This window comes from Anser cygnoides, chromosome 2, assembly GCF_040182565.1.
Source record: "Anser cygnoides isolate HZ-2024a breed goose chromosome 2, Taihu_goose_T2T_genome, whole genome shotgun sequence".
Classification (NCBI taxonomy): Eukaryota; Metazoa; Chordata; class Aves; order Anseriformes; family Anatidae; genus Anser; species Anser cygnoides.
The window spans coordinates 133,237,003-133,261,071 of NC_089874.1; the positions used below are offsets into that span (position 1 = coordinate 133,237,003).

The 24,069-nt window shown below is 44.2% G+C and overlaps 1 protein-coding gene across 11 annotated transcripts in view; it reads right to left on the minus strand.

Moving 5' to 3' along the window:
- Nucleotides 1-24,069, minus strand: part of TPD52 (tumor protein D52) — a 129,084-nt gene that overhangs the window by 80,479 nt on the left and 24,536 nt on the right. For 4 of the 11 annotated variants that reach the window (XM_048068242.2, XM_066993114.1, XM_013172425.3 and 1 more), the window contains exons 2-8: nucleotides 16,796-16,911; nucleotides 14,830-14,978; nucleotides 13,914-14,015; nucleotides 12,908-12,934; nucleotides 8,648-8,689; nucleotides 7,250-7,298; nucleotides 4,633-6,128 (exon numbers count right to left, since the gene is read on the minus strand). In XM_048068242.2, the coding sequence (XP_047924199.2) occupies nucleotides 6,012-6,128; nucleotides 7,250-7,298; nucleotides 8,648-8,689; nucleotides 12,908-12,934; nucleotides 13,914-14,015; nucleotides 14,830-14,978; nucleotides 16,796-16,911 (602 nt within the window). In that variant the 3' untranslated portion in view covers nucleotides 4,633-6,011. Of the gene's footprint in view, nucleotides 1-2,576; nucleotides 6,129-7,249; nucleotides 7,299-8,647; nucleotides 8,690-12,907; nucleotides 12,935-13,913; nucleotides 14,016-14,829; nucleotides 14,979-16,795; nucleotides 16,912-21,079; nucleotides 21,105-21,975; nucleotides 22,266-24,069 lie in introns of those variants that run through there. The other 7 variants (XM_013172423.3, XM_048068243.2, XM_013172424.3 and 4 more) reach the window with 7 other exon arrangements.

The window sequence follows — 24,069 nt, forward strand, 5'->3', positions numbered from 1 at the left end:
TCTGAACGGAGCCTGTCCCTCCAAGGCCAACTTTAAAAAAAACAAAAATAAAAGGTTAGGTTTCCTCTGACCAAGCGCCCCCCCTGGGAGCCCGCTGCTGCCGCCTGTGCGCGACGCGGCCCCCCCCTGCCGGCCGCCGCAGGAGAAGCAGGGGCAGGGGGCCCAGCGCCGTGCCCTGGCCCAAACGTGCGGCTTGGTCCTCTCACTGCCCCTCCGTCCTCCCCAAAAGCGGGGCTCCCTGTCACACGGCCCCTCCGTCCTTCCCAAAAGCCGGTTTCCCTGTGACACGGCCCCTCCGTCCTCCCCAAAAGCGGGGCTCCCTGTCTCACTGCCCCTCCGTCCTCCCCAAAAGCGGGGCTCCCTGTCTCACTGCCCCTCCGTCCTCCCCAAAAGCGGGGCTCCCTGTCTCACTGCCCCTCCGTCCTCCCCAAAAGCGGGGCTCCCTGTCACACGGCCCCTCCGTCCTTCCCAAAAGCGGGGCTCCCTACCTTGCTGCGCAGGTAACACCCAAAGCATCTCCCCTGCTTCTGAACGACTTCCTTATGTGACTCCACGTAGAGGAGAGCTCCAGGCTTGCCTTTTGGTTTGGTATTCTAGGCTCGGCACTACGGCGTTACGGGAATGCAGAAGGAGAAAGCAGTGAGAGGTAAGCCACCTGCTGCAGGCAAGGTTAACCGTCACGCAGGGTTCCCAGAATATTTTGCTTACCGTGCTGCTAACTTTTAACGACTTAAACCAACATTTAAGCATCTGCTCTGTAGATTTCACTGCTTGAAAAATAAAACACGTTACTCTGATACATTACCAGCACAGCAGAGAACAACAGCAGGCAGGTATGAAGCAAGGTCAGCATCACGCATTTGCTGCTGTGCCCAAAAAAGTTAAGAAGCTACCCAGGGAAAATATCATCACGCTTTTTTAGTTACCTAAAACAAATGCAAAGCAACAATGTCCATTTGCCAAGTTTTCTGCCATTCATATAAAATAAACATTTGCCTCCCAAGCACTGCAGCACCCCAAACACCACAGCACCTGTGCAGCTTCAAAAATGAGAACATCCCTATATATGAAACCAGTGCAGAAATACCATTGAATCTCTGTGTATTTTTTCTTTCCTCTATTGAAACAGAATCACTGGGGACCCAAATTACATCTCTGTGCTGTTACAGCTGCTGTGTCTTGCACGAGCAGATCCCATGGATGCATGGCACCCTGGAAAAGGACTGCAGCTGAAGCCACTGCACACTTTCGTTAGGGAGGAGCATGTTGCTCCCCTTGAAAGGATTTTCCTAAAAGGACTTCAAATGCTTTGAGTGTCTCCTAGGAGTATCACACAACTTTATGCTGCATTACCATCAGGGTTGCTCATATCTGTGGAAAGTTTATTTCCCCCAAAACATGCTTCCTAGCAATCAAAAATACGTTACAATTGGTGAAATGGAGATCTCAAGAAACCTGGAAAGAGACAGCAGGTAACGCTGAAAGTCAGACCCCTTGTGTTCTCCTCTTGTTCCAGTACCCCACCTTGCACAGCTCGCTCACCCTCATCAAGCACGCTCCCTCTTCTGCATCCGCTTAAAAAGAGCTGTGAACAACCACCAGTCACACTCGGGCTCTCTGAGCGCTTTGCTAACTGGGCTATGAACAGCACAGAAGTAGACGTGTGGCCGTCTCACTTCATCTCACTGTAACGCGCTTAACATCACCGTGACATCACACAGCAAGGCGCTGCCCTTCCTCTTGTTCAGGTCAGGCTAATTCAGCAGAGCACAGAAAAATCCAGAGGCGTGGTCCAGCTCTTCATTCTGCATTCCTAGGCTGAAGTCCATATTGTATTAGGTGTTTATATTTCTACACATAACTACACTTAGAAATGATGCTGTGAATACCACATAACATTTCGGTTAGTTCAGCATACCTACACAACCTTTAAAAACTTGATGACAATTTATAAGTATATAGAAGCAGAAAAGACTGTGTTCCTAACTTGTTACTTTAACAGGAAAAAAAAATCTAAGCAAAGTTCAGTATATTCTACATCCAGGTCAACTGGATCCGTTCTTAAAATCTTTTGTGGACTTCTCCCTTGGACACCACCCGAGCCAGCTCACAGCTTCATCCTAGCACAGCCAGCCTCATTAGTAGGGATATTCAATGGAAAGCAGAATGTTAAAGATTACGAAGTAATTTGGGATATCAGGTCCTGGATCCAGTAACTGGCATTTCTGCATTCCCCTTACTGTGTCAGTCCTGCAATATTAACAAACAGCATTAGCCTCCATATCCTACTGGGCACACTCTAACGTAATCGCAGCCACACAGAACTGGAAAAATTACAAAACGAAGAGCAACAAGGGCGAACAGCAGTATGGAATCACTTCTGTGTAAGGAAAAATCAAAGATATCGGGATTTTTCAGCCTGGAGGAGATATTCTGGGATATGTTAATACACATCCACTGCTTCTTCCTGTGACTAGGTGCCTGTTACTGGCCACTGTCACAACTGGTACCGTGGGAAAACCAACGTGACAAAATTCACTGCAATGGCCACAGAGGGTGACTTAGCTGCTGCTCACCGTGGGTCTCACCATGCCTGTCAAAAGCACCTCTGCCTCGTGGTGGGGTACGAGAACACCCAACAGGTAAGAGGATGCCAGCTGGCTGCCACCCTCCTGTTGTTGGGACGTGGTGTCTGCTCTGTCAGTCCTCCGTGCTGCTGGGCCTTGCCTAGAACAGCACTGTCCCCACGTCACCACTGTGACAGCACCCAGAGAACCAGCACCCAGGGAACTGTGGCTGTCCTCACTCGTAACTACGCGTTCAACCCCCGTGCTACTACTTCTGCTGCTTTCACAGGTGAGCATTTCCACTTACTTCTCTCATTCCTGCCTTAATATTTCTGCTGTAAGCCACTAGAGTACCAGCCTCACAGGTCTTTGATCCCACCCACTGACGTTTCATCACACTTCCCACCTTCTCTCTACCTGCCAGTAAAAGCCTGCACATAGCTTTGCTGCAGACCTGCACCTCCTATTTTAAACCCACGTGTTTCCTACAGAAACAGGACGCATTTTTGTAGGAGTATTTTTAAAAAAATACGAGAACTTCCTGTAGGCTATTTGCTACAGAAAGTGAAGGGATGAGAGGTGAGATAGGCAAATGCAGACAGGTAGATCACAGAATCGTTGAGGTTGGAAAAGATCTCTAAGATCATCTGGTCCAACCATCCCCCTACCACCCATGTCACCCACTAAACCATGTCCCCAAGCACCACGTCCAACCTTTCCTTAAACACCCCCAGGGACGGTGACGCCACCACCTCCCTGGGCAACCCGTCCCAATGCCTGACTGCTCTTTCTGAGAAGAAATGTCTCCTCATTTCCAACCTGAACCTCCCCTGGCACAACTTGAAGCCATTCCCTCTAGTCCTATCACTAGTCACCTGTGAGAAGAGGCCGACCCCCAGCTCCCCACACCTTCCTTTCAGGTAGCTGTAGAGAGCAATATGGTGTCCCCTGAGCCCCCTCTTCTCCAGACTAAACAACCCCAGTTTCCTCAGCCGCTCCTCACAGGACTTGTGTTCCAGGCCCCTCACCAGCTTCGCAGCCCTTCTCTGGACACGTTCTAGGGCCTCAATGCCCTTCTCGTACTGAGGGGCCCGAAGCTGAACCCAGCACTCGAGGTGCGGCCCCACCAGAGCAGAGCACAGGGGGACGATCGCCTCCCTGCTCCTGCTGGCTGCACCATTCCTGATGGGACAGCTGTGACCTAGGCAGGACAGCCACGAGCAGAACTGACATTTACGATTTAAAACACACAACCAACAGCCGGCACAACAACGCGCCCACACCACAAAACCTCCGCCCGAGGCGCCTGGGCCTTTATCCGCCCCCAGCCAACCGCCACGGCCACGCCAACACCGCCCCGGCCCCGCCCCGCCGCCCAGGGGAGGCCCCTCCCCGCCCTCACCTGCCGCCCTCCTGTCGCCGCGGTGCCTCCCGGCCACTTCCCCGCCTCCTGCCGAGGAGGGTCCTGCCCGGGGGGGTCCTGCCGGGGGCCGTCCTGCCTGAGGCCGCCGCCGCCGCCGCCCCGCCCGGCCGCCGTCAGCAGCCACCGCCGCGCCGCCCGCCACTGCCGCCAGCCCGGCGCCGCCATCTTGGGCCGCGTGCGGGGCGGGACGCCGCCGCTGCCCTCCCCGGCGGGCGCACGCGCACCGGGCGCGGTGAGGCGGGGCGGCCGCCATCTTAGGGCGGGGAGGGCAGGGAGCGGCCGCAGCGGGGCGCCCGGCACCGCCCCACGGCCGGCTGAGGGGGCCCCGGGGTCCTTCACAAGCGGAAAGCCCCACGGTGGGCTAGGTGAAGTCTCCTGCAATGAGGCGCTTAAATAGACGGAGAAGGAACCGATACAATACAGATCATGTTCCTTAGATGGTACCAGTGCCCTAGAAGAGCTCAGTTCTTACCCTGTCACCCCATTCCCCCTTTTGTTGAGGCATAGCTGCCAAAGGACAAGGGTATATACCCACAGCCCCATTTCTTACGTCCTCAATGTAGCATGAGTAGTCCTCTCTAGTAATGCCAGGCTGGTAGGGGCTGGTGCACTAGTACGTATGAATATTCCAGAACTAAAGTTTTAAGAACTATTTCCAAGTGGAAGTACATTTATTTTTTTTTTTAAGTATAATCCTCTATAGTAACAGAACAATACATTCCTCACACTTTTTTTTTTTTAACTTTTTTTTTATTAAGCTTCTCACAAGGAATTGAGCATATATACATGACAGCTGGCATGCTAATAAAGTTATCAGGAACTTTTTTTTTTTCTTCCAGACCCCACCGTGGCAGGGGGAAGTTTCAGACTTCACACACCTGTTTCAAACGTGTTTCCAGTTCTAGCCACGGTGATAAAACACATGCCAAAAGCTCTAATCTTACCCACACCAGGTGCCAGAAACATAGAAAAGACAAGCAATTTGAAGACAACAATCAGATAAAGCAACAGGTAGAGGAACAGACCTTGCCAGAGTGCTATGCTGCAAGGTAACACTCTGCGCAGCAGAGGAAATGGGAGTAGTGATACATCTTAAGCGGTTCAGGCCCTTAAGACGTACAGAAAAACACAACTATGTAGTATGTAGTAGATCTTTTCCAGTCAGTCTACATGGGAATGAACATTAGCATTTGACAGCAGCTCTCTCACTGCCTAACAGAAGAACCACTTTCATTCTTACCATCCATACTTTGTTAGTGTGACACCTCCACCTGTGAATTAAGATGAATTCACAACTGATCAAAAGTTCAGAACAAAATGTGATTGTGATCACGTTACTGTAACTGAACTAAACCTGCATTAATAGGCATCTTGCGTCCAGAGTCCTTCTAGTTAGGTAAGCCAAAGACAAATCAGTAAGTTTTAGATGTCATGTGTTACACTACCAGTATCTTTTGTACAAAAAAAGGAGCTCTTAATACAGTACATTGCTACACATCTGTAACTGTGCTACAAGTAACGTACTTCAACAGGCTTTAAGCAAAAGTCCTTTCTTTAGCTGGGAATGATCCTCCTAGTCTGGTTCCCATGCAGGCAACAATTAAGTGAAATAATCACAAGGGAGTAAAGTTTGGTAGCAGAAGTAGATTCAAAATGATCAAGTTGAACAGTAGTTACAGATTCAAAAGGAATTACGAATCCGCAGTATATGTACAGTATAATTAACTTCTCAGAAGAGTTTTCATTGCTGTATTTTAAAGGTTGCCTTCAAATTAGAGATAAGTCCTTTAAATGTTTGAAAGGCATAAAAATTCCCCTTCCCACACAAAACCCCAAACAATGTATTTTAAGTTTCAAAAATAATTTGAACCCACGGACAAGCTTGGTATCAGTTAATCTGGTAAAATAGCTACGTGCTAAATAAACGCACATCTGGTGGAAAGAGCGCAACGAGTGTTAGAAGTGTGCTTAGTTCTTGCTTGCAGCATCTGGCAGTGGGTAGCAGGACAGAGGCAGGAATCTCAGTGGGTCTCCTCCTGTGTCTGTTCTGCAATTGTTTCTGTGGCACTGGCATTGGCAGCAGAGTTCAAAACTTCTCCAAAGTCTCCCCCGGCAGGTTTGTTTCCTCCAACTTTAGACTAGAACATAAAGAGAGCCTCAACATAAAGTTATCTACATAAAACCAGTACCTCTGCACAAAGAGGCTTAACAACTCTTCTCAGCAGAGCAGCTTTTCCAGGACTGAGCTATCCCCACAATAGTCTTTATATTACTTAGAAAATCCTTAAATATCACGGACACACCAGCCTCCCTGTGACTTCAACACACGAAGAATGAAGCAGACCTAATTCTAGGGAGTCTAAAGGTTGACATACACACCCTCAGTTAAAAACAGTACAGGTATGCTGCCTTTAAGCCAGTTAGGCTTCGAAAGATTCGGAGTTAAAACTAGCTGCTGTGTTGTTCAATAAGGAGCTTTGAACGGTTTTCAGTCTCAAGAGCACATCTTGAGTTCTTTAGTGGAGCCTCGCAGCTATGCTACTTTCTCCAGGCAGTGCGTTCACCTTTCCACTTCTCTACAGAAGATATTTTGTGGTATGGCATGGCCATTAGTGACAATTAGTTTGCAGAGATCTAATGATTCTCTAATGCTATTGCTTGCGTGCTTCTCATCCAGACCAGTGTGTCCCTGAGAACAGTGGAGTCTGGATCTAATTACATGTATTAGTTATTTCTGAAGTTGGTGTAGTTTTTAGGGTTTTTTTTTTGGGTTTTTGTTTTGTTTTGTTTTTTTTGGGGGGGGGGGAGTATGAAAGAGCTTACTAATGTGTCTTTCTGGTATTAAGCCTTTTGTGAGTAAATTTATTTTTACAAATATTTTCTGCAGAACTAAAGTACAAAGACCTTACATAGTTTAAAAATAAACAACCCAATCTGCACTCCTACCTACGATACTAGTCCTTAGGAAGGCACAGAAGTAAAAGCCTAGACTGTTTTTGATATAATACTGGGTGTATTACTGTCCACTTGTACAGGTTAGATAGCTGTTGATCCATCTAGTTATGAGCATCCTCCTGTTTTTATTCTGAAATCATTAGGCAGAGAAACCATTTACACAGTATTTCTAAAGACATCATCTAAGCACCTTCAACAACTTACAAGTAACAAAAAAAAAACACACAGGTTACCCAGAGCCCACTGAAGTCTCTTCTCCACATACACAGCTCCACAGTCATCAAGACTTCTTACTAATGCTTACCTTTAAGTTCTCAACTTTTTCCTCAAAAGATTTGAAAGTAGGAGAATTTCTAGGGACAAAAAGGAACCACAGAATTAAAAATGTATCTAGTTAGTGTATAAACATCAGAAAACAAGCAAGCAGTTGCTTTTTCCAAAGTCAACATGCATTTTGTTTATTTGGGGCTTCTTCCTTGTTTTTAATTGCAGCTTAAAATAGTTTACATCTGGATCTTTATTTGTAAAAATTCAAGAACATTCAAGCTGCAACTTATTCACATCAATTAGCCATTGCCAGTCTCAGCTATAGAATCTGTCATTACAAGAAGGAAGGGAAAGCTAGCAATTTCCCCCCACGCTCCCCCACCCCTCCACACACAGTGATTTCAAACAGGTTTCTGGCTTAAAGGGTTTGTTCAGAAAAGCTTTGTCCAGAAAAGCTTTGTCATCCCTTTTGGATAGCCTACTGTATTACTGCTGAGTAAAGCTTGTCAGAATTTTTTTGCTTGTTGGAAGAAAACAACTTTAACAGGCTGTGTTTAAATAACAAAATAGTTCACAGTGACATTTTCTGCTGATATACATTTGAGAGACTCCCCCTTGTTTAAGTGCTGGAGACAGCTGTGAGTACAAACGGTACGTTCTGCACATGCAGAGCAGGACAGCTCACAATGTTCAGTGCTGAGGGCCACTGTATTTTTACTACTAGGGTCAAAAGAGTGCCTTCGTGCTCCGATTAGCTGTCACTGACACTTGCAAATTCGCGCAGTAGCTTGTACACCTGTTCTGCCTTTATGCAGAATGGAAAAAGCTTGCCTTCCATGGACCAAGACTAATCAAGACTAAAAAATAAGTTACATAAAAATGAAAGTATTTGTAAACAGGTTAGGCTCCCCCCCGCCCTTGTTATTTGTGTCAGTCACCCACACTTAGCAGCACTCTTTCATTTAGGAAAAGAGTGACATCTATGTATCAAAACACATTCCCTCAGGAGATGGAGGGACACAGTGCCAAAAAAAGAATGCCAAAAGAAAAGCAAGCAAGCGGTACAAGTCAACAAGAGACTTTTTATGAAGCCACATTTTCTATTCAGTTCCAAAGACAGTCCTAAATCAGATGGTGAACTATTGTTGAACTATTGTCTTTTAAACTTGTCAGTTGCATTTCCAACAGGAAGGTAAAGTGTTATAGTTCTCCAAACATCAGGAAAGCGTACTTAGTCCCATTCCAGATGTCTGATAACCATCACTGTTAAGTAGAAATAAAGATATCCTACATAATCTATTTCCTGCACCAATATAAAGTTATGTACTTTCTTCGGTTTGTTTTATTTTTTTTTAATCTGTTAGTTACGTTTGATTTTACTTAATTCCACACATGACAATAAATATACCCAACAGCTGGATTATGCATACGTTACCTCATAATAGGCATGCTAATTGAATGTTGTATGGAGCGTATACTAAGTTGCCAGCATTAAGAAAAAAGAAAGCAAGAAATTAGTTGAAATGATAGACAGAAGAAATTGGCTTAGAAAGCTGATTTCCAGACACCATCTTTGGTAAACAGCCAGTCTTATACAGTCTTAAATAAGAACTGCTTCGTTTTGCTTTTTTTTTTTTTTAATTGCTTAGCCATGCACGCATACACATACAAGTACAACAGAGCAAAAGCTGCAACAACTTTTTTCATTTTTAAAAATATTCAAGTGCCATGCTTATTAGTAAGTACATATTTTTAGCTGAAGTCTGTCTGCTGGTAAGTTTTTTCAAGTGAGACATGCTGCATTTACAGTTTTGACAATATCAAGTAGAAAGCAAACGATCCAGAGAGTTATCAACCAACAGACCTTCCTACTCAAAGAATTAGTCCAAAGGTCAGAGGGCTTCCACTTCAATCCAGTATAATTTATATTGATAAGTATATAAGTTTTATCTAGAGAGAGCAGTTACGTCAACCTATACCCAACTTCAGGTTTATGGTGGGGGCAGGGAAAGAGTCCTAGTTTCAACACTTCTGAAATTCAGGGAGGATTTCTGTAACCTACCAGTGTTGCTGTACTGTTACTGTTTGGTGAGAACACACACCTACTCCTAGAAGATGACTGGAGGTAGATTAAGGAGCTCCCAAATAACTTCAATACCATCAGTTTCATACTCTGGGAAATCCTTATTTACTCTTGATACAAATTAGTCTTCGTGTTAAATGTTTCTTGTCAACTACCACAACAGTAAATTAGAAAAAATGATGATTTTTCATAATTGTTTGGAATATTGATTTTTGATAGGGCTTGACAATGTCTTTCAAGAGAATCCTGTCCATGTGGTTGCTGGTGTGGGGAGGAATAACAAAAAACCGCACATCTGATGTACCTCCGAAGCTCAAATTAGTACCTCAGCACAACAGAATATGTATTCACAGAAGCAAAAGGCTCATTGGCAGAACTCAGCAATAGGAAGAAAAACACATGTAGGAGAAGTTGCCTTAAGGTTGGAATCCCTTAAAGCTGATGTACAACTCAAGGTTTTGTAGGTACAGTGTACTGGCAATCAGATTCTTTGAGGCCAGCTGCCGTCCTCCTACATGTTGGTAACGTGGCCATGTTTCATTCCTTTATCCTAAACCCCTTGCTGCTGTTTTTCATCTTCACTGATGGTTTGGCTTCCACAAAGTTTTTTGAGAGCACACAGAAGATGACTATCTTCAGAAGCACCTTCATATTCCTTTCTCTGATCTGGATTTCTAGTAATTCTGGTTTTACTGCTCTGTGCCAAGTTTCATCACAGAACTAGGCTGATACTACATAATTCTTCGTGCAGTCACGCTGAGCCACTTCCCCTTAGCCTGCAAGAAGTGCCTCACTAGCTGAGGAAGTTTAAGGCTAAAGAGGGTGAAAGTTACCTTCTTTTTTTCTGTTTGCAATCTGCAAACCTGCTTACAACAGAGAAGCAACAAGCTATTGCAGATCTTTTAACAGGTGCCTAGAGAACTTTATTTAAAAACTCAGAGATCACTGAATAGAAGAACTATTTGCATACTTGAGTTTACTTCTCACATGATACACTTGCACATACTCAGAATGTTTTGTGAAGTGTCACCATAATATATAGTTTTGGCACAAAATGATTTGGTTTGCAGGAGCACTGGCTAAGTGCAGTTTCTCTTAAACATCAAATCACTTGTTCAAGTAGTGCATTCTAAGAAGCAAGATTAAGTCTTGAGAAGCTTTACAAAGATAAGTCAATTTTTCTTTTCACAATTGACGGAATGCCACAAAGCACTCACTCGGCTAGACCCAGAAGCAGGGCAGTTTGAAGATGAGAAGCCCTTTTTTACAACACCCACAAGTTAAGACACTAGCTTACGTATGAAAGCAAAAAAGACACAGTAAGTTGCTCCCTAATCTTCCATATAGTTTGTATTACATTAAAAGGCTTCTGGTCCTTTACAAATTATTACTTTTACAATTACTACATTGCCTCACATTTTGAGAGCACACAGAGCCATGCCAGAGTCCCTGTCTGGAAAATATGCTTAAGAGCTCATAAGCACTAGTGTCTTCTGTTAATAGTTAGGTTTCCAGTTGATATGCTGACAAATGACGACATTTTGAAGCCCATGATCATATCACATTTCCAAAGCAAGCAAAGAAGTTATTCTACAACCTCAGAAGGAAGAAAGATGAGGATTTACTGGACACAGTGCAAGAGGAGCTAAGTGCAGTTATGATTGCTCAGGAAGTCTGGTGAGAGCTGCAGCTCGGTACTACTGCTATTTGGCACATAATACTCATGTTGCCTACATGAGGATGGCTAGCTAATCAAGACATTCATATAAAGGAGAATAAAGGTATTAAAGAAAACCTGAGAAGGGACAGAATTTGTTTACAGCACAACAAAAAGCAGAAGAAACAGATAAAGAAAGCAACAGCTGCCTGACTTCGCAATACCAGTCCTCCCTCTCTATTTCACTACTTTTCAAGTTCACAGTTCCATTAGCTAGCTGCCTTATTCCCTTCTACAACTCCCTCCAGTCACTTTGCAACAACGAACACCTGCATAGGTTTGCTGCATGGAATACATGGAAATAACCCAATCATGTCACTACAGCTAAAAAATCCCTAAGTTAAAACAGCACAAGAGAAAGTCACAATAAAGAAACCACTTAAGAAAAATGCACCCCAATATTCAGTACTAGTTCAAGTATCAGACCCATAAATTCTCAGTTCCAGGAAGAGACTTTGACATCTAAAACTTCCTGAAATTCAGACTTGTGCCATCTTAAAAGTAGACACCAATTTAGGGGTTACATAACCACGGGACCTGAATTCACTGGTTGAATCCCAGCTGAAATCCCAGTTGAACTTGATCCTCATGAAAGCAAAAAAATCTCAAGTCTCTTACGTGCAATTAAGATCTAGAACAGCAATAATTCCACACACACACTTTTTTTTTTTTTTAAATCCAGCTGCTCCTGAATTTATAACCCTACCTTGAATTTCCATTGCCTCATTTCCCCAGAGAAACACACCGACAGTGTGACTCCTCTGGCCCTGTCACTCTCCCTTCCCGTGGCCTCATTTCTGATAGTGGCCAGGTCACTGTTGAATACTCTCTAACTTGAGCAATTAGGACACTCTTGTTGGGTTGGATGTTGAGGTATTAAATTCTTGAGGCCAGAAGAGAGCTAGGAGTCTGTGCTTATCTCTGTCAAATAGGGTAGTCCAATACCTGCATGAGAACACCACAGCCTGACGGAAGAAAGGTGAACCCTGTTAAGCAAGCAGCTGAGCCCTGCATCCGAAAGGCATCTTCCAGTCTCCCTGTCCTGCTGATGGACAAAGATGAGATACTGCAGACATTCTTACCCTTGAACAAACTGGGCTCACTGCCTGCCTCCTCTGCACGCACAGCAGAAGGGGCTAGAGCTCCTAGCTAGCGTTCTAGCAGCCGGATACCTACATCTCTAGAGATCCTATTACCATCTAAACGATTACATAATAGGAGAGTACAAAGAAGATGAAGCCAGACAGAGGTGCACGAGAGGATGAGGCAATAGACAGAAGCTGCTACACAGGAAAAAGTTATCTACTGAAAACTTTACACTGAATATTTGCTTAGAGTAAGCAGATAAAAGGCACTGCAGAAAAGGTAATTAAAATGCTCCAAGTCCAGAGCTGCTAAAGTAATCAGGTCAAAGATAAGGACTGTTTCACTGGCAAAACCATGAGCAGTGAATGCACAAGCTACCTCACACTCCGCCCGTAGTAATTTGATTAGAGTCACAATGCTAAACAACCACTGTAATAGACACCAGAAAGGGAAAAATTTTACTCTCAAGGCACAAACACTGTACAGACAGAGGAGGAATTCTGCGTGCCATTGACCTCAAAACCATATTCTGCCTCTTTTAAAAAAAAGAAATCCGGACTCATTTTAACAGGTTTCTTTCTTACATGAAAGAGAGACTAATTATTGCATGTTATCAAGATTTCATGTTCTGGGATAGCTACCAGATGAACGTGAAGAAATGTCTTCTGACATTGTAAGAACTGCAGCTTTACAACAACTAACACTGGAGAAAAAAAGTTACCTTTTACAGACACAACTCATTTAAAGCTTTTAATGGAGACAGTCTGACTACATGCTTATTTCAGAAACAGTTCTTGTGCCCACCTTACCTAAAGGAATGTGAAAATGCCTGTAGTCTGCACAATGCCAGAGTAAGCATTAAAGAGAGAAAGGAAGTTCTGATAAATCTGAAGCAAAATAAGTGTCTGAAGCTGCACCTCAAAGTTTTTCTCACTGGACTTCAAAAAGCAAGAAAGAGGTTAATGGCAGCACTTCAAAAATCAATGGTTGATTTTATTACATTGCTCTCCAACGCAGCAATATTCTGTTAGAATGTGTTTTACTTGCCCAATAATTGAAAAGTAAGTTTGATCCACTATTCATAACAAGTTACAAGTGGACATAAGTTTTATATGTTCCAGTAGTAAAAATTGTATAATCAAAGAATTGTAAGCATATGATTAGATTGCATCCAGGAAGAGTTTAGTTTGCACGCAGTTAACAGTGCATGTAGTGCTAAAAGTTACCATCAAACTCACCTAATTTGTATGAAAGGGCTGTGTCATTTCACACAGTCAAAATATGCTGTTGTATACCAATATTTAGGAATTAAAATAGTCTATTAAAAGGTAATAAAATCAAGCCACTGCTATGAGGTAGAACAGCTTACAAACAAGTAAGACACCGTAAAAGGAATTCGCACACACAAAATACAAAAAACAATCTTTAACTGTCTTTTAAGTGTGGCATTCCACAAGCTGAGAAAGTCAGGGAACAGAAGTGATGATGCTACTTGCATTGGGCACACAGAGGCAGACAGGGATGCTGCTATCTGCAATCCTACCAGGAAAACAGGAGTGGCAGTGGAGGTAATAGCATATGTCATTTCTCTTGCATATATAAAACGCACCCCACAGAACTCTTCCACTTCAGGGAGGACATACAGGCACATTTTGCAGCAAGTCACTCAGCACTGCTAAGACTAAGGCATGCCAAGGGTTCTTGATAGATAAACTTTCAGAAGTGCTAAGCATGTTAACAGCATAAATTTGTTTTAGTAATCTTCTGCTTAAATAAAGAAGTGCAATTTCTTGTTAAAAAGAAAAAGAAACCTACTTGACATCTTCAAACTTCTTGGTTATGACTGAACCAACAGTTGAAAAAGCAGCAGAGGCCTTCTGACCAGCCTGAGACAGGGTTTCTGATGTTCTCTTGTATCTGTGTTCATACAAAATTAAGTCTATAGTTATTTTAACAGAACACATGAGAAACTTAGTGAAACTTTTAGTGTATGTATGTTCAGTTTGTATCAAACCCAGAAGTATACTTCAACTTTTGGGAAGAGTGGACAAGCTACTTAAGAGACTATTTTGAATCACTGCCATCCCTTCTGGCTAGAGCATCTTTGCCACCCCAGATTTCAGATCAGATTCACCATCATATATCTACTACTCCAGCCCCAGAACAGATGCAATCTGATACTTTAGGACTTTCAAAGAGAAAAACCAGCATGAATACATATTGAAAAAAGAGGTTATTTCTGGTACCAAGTGTCTAAAGTCTTACCCATAATGGTTTTGTCAATAAACTTCACAATACAAGATTCTGTATTTAGAGGTACATCCTCACATATTCTGGAAAGTCATTGACTGCAGAAAATGAAGTTCACTCTATGCCTCAAAGTAAAAGTTTTTGTTTGCCTAGAATATTAACTGTGACTTTGTACTTCTCCTGCATGAGCTCAGTTTACAAAGTTTTTCACATTAGAAAAGGATACTCTGACTTGGTACCGGTATCTCAGTTCTGTTAGTCAAATATATTAGAATCTCCCATATTGTGGTTCATTCTTATTTCGCATGAGATGATATGACTAGTAGTGTCCTTAATGAGAGAAATCTATGAATTATTCACACAAATCTTAGTGCAACCTAACTTTGTGTTATCTACGCATCTTATTTCACAAAAATAGTGGATTTAGACATAAGAACGTAATAGTTTTCATCTCAGACTACCATCACAAAGAGGTACATACGCTGCGGTTGATGTAACATCTTGCCAACTTTTGGTAATGTTCTGCTTTAGTTCCTGTAAGGAGTTAATTCCCAGCTTTCTCTTGATTTCTGCTAGGTGCTTCTCTTTGGCAGCTAGCACTTGTGAGAGTGTCTGGATTTCTTCTTCCACCTATTGCAGCAAAGATGAGAGAATTAAGTTAACAAGTGATCTACAGAGACATTTAACTACATATGTAGGAAAAAAACATCACTAGACATCAGTAATGGAAGGGATAACCGCTTTTTTTTTTTTTTTTTTTTTAGCATCGCCTCACAGTTGTTTCTAACTACTAAAGGGGAAAGCCAATGTAGTCTACAACAATAACCAGTTAGTCAGAAAGAAGCCTACCTGCAGCTAGCTCTGTTACTATAACAGGAATAAGGAACTGGGTAGCTCTGAAAGATGGTATCGTTAGAAATTACTACCTTTAGACTCCACTGGCCTACGTTGAGCTTGAAGATTAGTCAAACCTGGGACAACCACCAAGCCTGCGTGCTCTTTCCACATCAGAAGAGATGCTAGCTTACAAACATGAGGAAGCTCAGAGCATCTGTTCCACACACGAGTTTCGTCTCCTTTCTTGACCATAAAGGTTCTTCTGTGAGCTGAATTCAGCTACAGGAATGTCCTACCCAGAGCATGCTGGAAAGGAGTTGGAGGGGTGGGAATAGTGGCAGACGGAGCGGTTTAAAAAAAGTAACCTGCTCTACAACTAAAAGAAACTATGATGTCCGTGTACTTTCTTATTTACACAGATAATCAATTAAGTGTCTCAGCAACATGGACCAGGTCACGGTCAGAGGCATACAGCCTACAGAAAAGCATTGTAAAACTGCTTGACAGGCGTGATGGAGGCACTAAGGCAACATGTACAAAGGCATACATCCAACCCTACCTTCTTCATCCGGACTGGACCACCCTACTTTAGGATGTCAGGCTGCCTACTCATTTAAGCTCCCTTGAGCGAGTACCAATACCATAGAATATCCCGAGCTGGAAGGGACCCATATGGGTCATGGAGTCCAACTCCTGGCACCGCACAGGTCTACCCAAAAGTTTAGACCATGTGACTAAGTGCACAGCCACAACGCTTCTCGAACTCTGACAGGCTTGGTGCAGTGACTACTTCAATGCACCTTATCCTTAATGCACCTTGGGTTTGGATACCTGTATGAAGATCAGCACGACAGCTGAGCAGGACCAGATTCCCCTACCACCTTCAATTGACCATTTCAACACGGAACAATACTCAGGACCACTAAAAACAAAGCCTGACTGAAAAGCTGTGTGTTTATTTCACAGCTAACCTTGGTATGCCAAAATTTTAAGTTTAAGCTAGTTTCTTTTATTCCCTTTAGGGTCCTAAAGTCGCAGGGAGCTACAAAGGAAAAAAGTCCACTCAATGAAACTTGACTTTGATGACTTATGAAATATATACACCATGCTTGAATATTTGACTGTCCTTCAACAAGTGCTACTTTAATCGCTCTTAATTTTTCTGCTACTGTCAAGTATAAACAAGAATAGTTACACAGTTAGCTATTAGCAAAGCAGCGTACACATGGAATTTACTACAAAGCATCCTTCATGAAAACAGCTTTAATCACACCACACCAATAGAGATAACACTTGGTACTGGCTTCTAACTGTGTTCTGACAGCTTTTTTTTTTTTCCACCCTTAAATGAGAGAGGGGTAAACAAAAAAGTTAGACATCTATAAATTCTGGTTTAAACTCTGTTTACTAAGCACTTTTAGCTTAATTAATTCCCTGTAGTTATAACTAGAGTTTCTTCCTGACATGTTCCCTTTCTTCTCACACCCCTCAATACAGAAGAGTGCTGTACCCAGCTTCACTCAGAATGAATACACATAGCATTAGTCATGTGTTCAAAGACATAGATTTTAATTCTCAAAACCAATTTAAGAACTATTTCAGAGATTTACCTTAGCAAGCTCTCTTCTTAGCTCATCCTGTTCTTCTTCTGAGAGTGTTTCTGCCATACCAACTGTAGCAGCAGCATCCTCTCCAACCTCAGGTATAGAGTCAGTTCTCAGCAGCCCTAGAGGTGAACAAACCATTAAAAGTCAGATCATTGTGCATTTGCCAGACAACAACTGCATGTTGATATACAGCCCTTTCATGCCAGTGTATAAATAAGACTTACAACAGGATACCAGAGTCACGCTCCAAGTACTATGGCATACAGGAGACTAGAAGACATTTTACTGACTGTTTCACTCTATCAAGTTGCAATAAAACTCAATATAATTTCAACTTCTGCTACAGGAGGAGACTAGAAACTTGTTGAGAACAACCTGGCCCACTACTCTGATGAAAACCAAGGCACAGAGCACATCTCAACCACAGAGTGGTTCATACATAACCTCTGCCCAGGACTTCATATGATCGCTGCTCTGAATTGCTCATGCAGCACAAATTCTGGAGATGTCAGAGGTGGTTGGAACCAGCAAAGAAGGCTCGCTCCCTCCCTCTCTGCTCTCTGGATCAGAGAAAAATGCCTGTTCTCAGCAAACTGGGAAATGCCACGGCCACAAACAAGTCCAGCAGCAGTGGAGAAAAGGGGCGCACCGCAAGTGGGCACTCTTCCCAATATGCTGTGCTCAACCTTTCTGCCCCTTGTAACTGGGACCACCATGGCTAGGAAGTCACAGATAGCATGGAACTAGAAGTAAGTTGCTCTTTTGTGCTTGGATTTTAAGACAGAAGCCCAGAGAAAGAGCTTAGGACCAAAAGGCCTCCACTGCAGACAAACTGGTGGAGTGCTGAGAAGGGACTGATGAGGATGTCAGTCAGCTCTTCCCCACTTCCCCTTCCAAATCCAGAAGCCAAAACTCTGCCAAGCCCCTCTATATTAATCTGAAACATCCCTATGGTCCTCCTCAGCTTTTGTTTTCACAGCTTCACGCAAAGGAAGAGATACAAAGAACACTGTTCTCCTATGATGTGCTCAGTTTTTAAAATTTAGTTATTCCTAATCCTAACTAGTCCTCTGCTTGCAGGATTCTCAAGATATTCTATGGTTTTCTGTTGGAACGGGGGCACAAGGACCATCCAGTCCAACTCAGGACTACACAGGGCAACGTAAGAGTTAAACCACATGGCCTAACAGGATGCCCAAAGGCTTCCTGGTGCTGTGACCACTGCCCTGGGGAGCCTGTCCCACTGCCCAACCACCCTCTGGGTGCAGAACCTTTCCCTAACCCCCAGCCTGACCCTCCCCTGTCCCAGCCCCATGCCGTTCCCTCGGGTCCTGTCGCTGTCCCCAGAGAGCAGAGCTCAGCGCCTGCCCCTCCGCTCCCCTCGTGAGGGAGCTGCAGGCCGCCATGAGGCCTCCCCTCGGCCTGCTCTGCTCTGGGCTGAACAAACCAAGTAAGGCAACAAACAGCAAAAGATTTCCCATTTTGTATCTTTGTAGCCAATTCTTAAACACAGTTCACCAAAACGAGGGAATCCTACAATAATTTGGGAAGAGACCAATTTGCAGAGAGATTGAATGCTGGAATGGTTACAGGATCCCAGAACTAACACTAATCAAGAGGTAAAATAGCTTTATAAATAGTAAAACAGGGTAAAATGAAGAGTCTAACAAATTAAACCAAGGAGATTTTTTTTAATATGATAGTGGAGGGTGACAAAACCAATAAATCAGGAAAAGAACAGTTATGCATGGATCTTTTCCAGCTATTAGCTAGTTATTCTGTTAACAACAGCCTGGCACTGAGGCGTTTAAGGGGTAACAGGAGAACAATTGCCTTCTCTATCCTTTCATAGGGCTGGAAGCATACATTCATTCAGACAAGTTGAGGACACATTAACGTTCCCTTGCTAGTCACTCCAGTAATTAACCAGATCAATCCCACCCTGGTTTCAGCAGCTTTTGATGGCCTTACAGTGACAGTATTTGGCTTGAGAATTCAACAGCCCATTAACGAGCAATGGGACCACCACTGTAATTTCCTTGTGAGACTTGGTATCAAACAGCTACATCACAATACACTGAAAAAGCCCGGGGAAAAAAGATTCTGCAAGGCTGTAATTCTATAAAACATGCTCCTAGCAGCTGTCAGGCCTATAAAAGGAGACGTCTTCTTCTTGGTCAAGTTACTAAACCACAGCAAAGCTCAATTTCCACAAATTCTCTCCACAACAGTATGATTTCCACCTATATTTGTGCCCAGAACAATTCTCCTCTAGAAGCACCCTGCTACATGGACAGGACACGTGTAAATGTTGAGCCAGCTGGGGAGCACAGCGATCAGGAAGCATACTGAACCCTGAATTTATGAAATCAGTACCACATTTCCCCCAGAGAATTGGGTGTGTCTTAAACATAACAGTGCTTACAGGTTTCCCAATTATTTTCTGGCAGAAATCTAAAGGGGGGGACAGAGGGTTCAAGTCTAATGCCCAAACAAAACACAGCACTACAGCCCAGAACACTATAGGATTACAGCTCACATCCCACAACTAGACCATTTATTTGTACATCAACACATTTCCTTTTTGTAACATCAAGCCATTAAGAATGCCATAACTTTGTCCGATTGCCATTTGTGCTATTATATATGCCCAACAGAAGGAAGAAATTTAAATTGCACTTTTCCTTGATGCACTGTCATCCTCAGCAAACTGCCCTCTTTCTGACAGCAGATTTAGACTTAGGTTAGCAACCCCTTTAAGGGCTACAGAACTCACCATTTCAAAACCAAATTTCCGATGCTTTTCAAGCACCAAAGAGCACACTGCCTACAGAGCATTAGCACATCCTGCTGAGAGGCTGCTCAATCTGGTTATGAAGGGTCATCTGGATTATCTCACCAAAAATAGATCAAGTGAACTCACAGGCAGGAAAACAGGCTGGATTGCCTCCAGCGTGAACCAGTATATTGGGGAATATACTTTACCTTTGGAAAATTGGTGCTTCAAGGCAGTTTCTGCTGCTTCTTGCAGCACAAAGTTGAACTTGAGGTTCAATGCTAAGAAGCATGGGAAAGATCTCACCTCGCCTCCCCACTTACAGATGGTTTAGGAAGATAGGAAGTCACTGCTAATCAGATGCCTTCACACCTCACCTAGTTCATCTCGTCACACCTTCCCCTTCTTGCTTTCTGTCCCACTCCCACATATTACTCCTCCTTTAGTCCCATTCGAAGCATGCAGACACCTGCCACCTCCGCTCTCACCCCATTACTGTTCACCTCCACCCTGGCATTATTCCCCCTCTCACGTCAGTACTTGCAGGACACTTGCAGGACACGGTGCATCTGCACTAGTGCAAGGCAGTGCTTGGCTTCTGCTCGTATTTCACAGTGCCTTATTTCTTACATCTTTAGGGCTGCAAAGCACTTAAAACTCAGTCATTGGATACCCTGCTATAACCAAGTTCAGTGTGAGCATTTCAAATCTCTTAAGCAGAGGGAAAATTCTGTAGAGAGAATCCAGTAGCTGAAAGTAATTAGCCTGTATTGGGAAAACTTACCTAACTTTAAGGTCAGTTTTTAGGTGTCTGCTTTTCTAAGACTGACAAGTTATCCCAACGGTTTATCAGGTCTAGTTAAAGGAACCAAATGAAGACATTAAGAACTTCGTTTGTTAGGTCTCTGCAGATCACGAGCAGTCAAAGAAACAAGACTTGAGCCCACGTTCCTCTTACAGGGTAGATGAAGCATTCTGTTTACACTCAGGTTTTGGTCTGTGCTTTGCAGTTTTCAGCCCAAGTTTGTTACCCATCTTGACCTGAAGTTCCTACCACTTCCTGGCCTGAAGTCAGAGATTAGCAACAAACACAAGCCATTTAAGGAAGCACTGGTCACTTCAGATGAGCAACCTTTTGGGTGGGGAAGGGTTAGCCTTTACAAAACCTTATCTTTAGACAGACCTTCTGTGCCAAAACACTCATTCCCAGTGTCTGATGATCACTACGTAGTTGGGAAAGTGAAAGAAAAAGCTAAAGGTACTTGTTAGAGCTCAGAAGAACAAGCTGCCGGAATAATCTTAAGTTTATAAGACTTGAATATGATGTGGCTACAGAGGGGATTTATTTCACAACATATAAGAAAGATCAAATTTGAAGTGCTTTCCCTTTCAGTAAAAAGGCCAGTCCCATTTTTTCAGCTTCAGGGAAGAGAATTCTTTGGCTTCTCCCAACCACCAATCATATAACCAAAGTGAATGAAAAAGAAAACAGCAAAAAGGTTGCCACCTACTGTGATGCATCACCACTAGATACTGAGGACTGCTGCTCCCCCTTTCAAAGAAGGGCAAGGTGCAGAGCTAGAGCTGACCACTGCTCCTCAGCGCCCTGCAGCTCATCTAGGTCATGCAGGGGTTTGGTTCAGTTCACGCAGACGCTCCCCAGGGGTGCAAGAACAAGCCCACAAAAAAAAAGCCATCACCTCTAACTTAGTTTTGCTTTGTCATGCTGGAAGGAGGGCTAAGCCTTCAGTGTTTTTCATTACTCCACAGAATCAATTGTGTCCAGCAGCAAGAAACACAGGAGGTAAGAAGCAGGCAGGGCTGTGTCAGGAGGCATGGCTGCTGGACTCTGCACACCAGGTCACCAGCTGGGAGCTGCTCAGGTTCAGCACTAGGCACCTGCTGCCGCAGCACAGCACGTAACAGCTGCTTCCTCCGGAGCATGCTAAGTGAGGAGAGTTGAGGTTTTACAGGACGTTTTTGTCAACCAGCGAAGTTTTTTTTAATACTCAGGCAGCAACAGGTAGTGTAATTTCAGAGCTCCAGATAGTCTAAGTATACAATTCCTACACTTCCCCCCTCCAAAAAAAAAAAAATAAAAATCTAATTGTCAAACTAGTCTGGCTACATCAATCTTGGAGAAGTTCCTAATTTTTTGCTTTGTTTCCCCACGAACTGCCTTTCTACAGGGTTAATAAATAAGATAAAGGTGGTAGATGCACACAAGATATTACCTAGATGAGATCCCAAAGCCCACAGACCACCACAGATAACAGCAGTACTTAACTTTACTTACGCTTGCCTTTCAGCCCAGTCACAGATTCTTAATACGAGTAGATCCTTTCTACAGATACTAGCCACTAAGCTTCCCACACGAAGTTGTAATAAAGAAAGAGCAGGAAGTTACCAGACTTCGTCAGTGTCGGCGACCCAGGCGGAGAAAGGTTTATGCCGGGCGAGAGGTAAAGGTAGTTTCTGTCCACTCCCGAGTTGAAATCGAAGGGCGATTTGTAATCCTCGGACAGATCCATGTCAGAAAGCTCAGAGCACGTAGCCGCCCTCTGCTGCTGCCGAAGGAGGCATCTTGGCTTTCGGCAGCCACAAGACTTTCTTCAGCCCTCGTTTCTTCACCTGGCACTCACCGAACCTCCTCATAAAACTCAGCCGACACCTCTCCCGTATTTGATAGAGCCGTCCGGCAAGTAATTTCTTAACCACGCCGTAGCTTCTGCTGTTTACATGGCACAAAGTTGAGTTCCTGTAAATTTATAACTGGGGCTGGACTTAAACAGACCGTGCCTTTAACAAACAGAAGCCCAGGAGCCGTGCGCTGGGAATGGAGAAACCTTCGCCCTTACTGCAAGAACGGCATCAAGAATTTTCAATCATTTAAATAAAAAAAGGTCAGCTGACAGCAGCCACACCAGGATATCCTTAATCTTCTAGGACACAAAAGGATTACTAGCCGTAATCTATCCTATATGCCATCTGTGTAGGACTTTTTCCTCTGATTAATGGAAAATTCTGCCCGTGTAACTCTTGTCTCTCCAGCTGTGAGGGACCGGTGCCAGAAGCCAGGCTCTGCTGCCCCACACTGCGAGCTCAGGAGGTGACAGAGCAGCGCTCGTCTCAAAGGCTACGCTAGAGACACTACCCAGCTTCACGGAGGCGAAGACGTGCTCTACGGTATTTGCCCATGAGGGCTTCACACCTACCTACGAAGCTGTGTTTGGAGCTTTTTTCCCCCCTTTTTTTTAAAAAAAGGCATTGTTGAAGTGCACTGCCCCGTGCCCTTGGTGCGTCAGCCAGAGGCACTTGGAGCAGCCAGCCTTACGCCAGGAACCGGTACCGCTGGAACGCACGGCCCTGAGGAGATGTACTGATGTTTTGACACGTGTACTATGAAGAAATCAACTTGCACAAGCAATCTGACTTCACATTATGCATTTAGTATTTAGCCCTGGGAAGCAGACGTCCTTCTTACCTAAGAGGGGCACTCAGCACGGTTTTGCAGAGCTTCACTGATCCCCCACCCCCCCCTCACAGGGTCAGCTCTTTTCACTGAAAAGCAAACAATTTACTAACGAGACAGATCGCTTTCACAGCTAGGCAATGATTTCCGTAACTGAGCTCTCCCATCTCCACGCCTTCACCTGGGCTCTGAGCCACAGCCTGCACGCAGAATAACCAAATGGAAGTTAACCTTTTCCTCCGCCACAGGAGCCATGTTTTAAAACAACGCTGATCAGAGACGCGAGGCCGCTCTCTGCTCAGAGCCACAGAAGTGAAGGAGCCTTGCAGCACAGCCAAGTCAATGAATCCCCCAGGGGTACCAGAAGAAAGCGCACCACTTGAGTTTTAGCTTCTCATTTCCACTGCAGGAGCAGGCCTTTGGGCTAATTAAAGAGCAGCTCCTTTAGGCTGCAGACCTGCTTTGGTTTCTGGTGCAGGCTACCTGCAGGCTCCTAACAATGAGAGCACAGAAGCCCGAAATACAGCTCTGCTATTTCCTGAAACCACTCAAAAGAAGAAAACACAATGTCCCTCTGCATTTCTGACGCGTGACTGCAGCAGCGGCCAGAAACATTGTGAACTTCACCCAAAAAAAGTTCAAAGCTTCGGTCGCAGGCTCTAGTTAAAGCACCCAGAAAGAGCAGAGAAGCACAACCGAGCTGCAGCAGCCGGGCAGCATCTGTTAAGCCAGCGCACCGATGCGAAGCGCCGCCAGTGGTGCCCTGCAGCCTCTGCTCACGCAGCTCAGCAGACACAGCCCAGGAGCCGCTGCGCTACCTGGATTAGACACGAGGACAAGCTATTAGATGTGGCGTACTGGAAAGCCGAATGTTTTCTACCACCACTCTCCTGACCAGGGAAAGCACGAAGGTGAGTTTACCACCAGCAGCTTAACAGCCCCAGAGAATCGCTCACGGCAAGCTAATCGATGCGAGCTACTTGTAGCTGTCCTAACGTGCTACTAGAGGAAAAAAATCTTATGATCCAT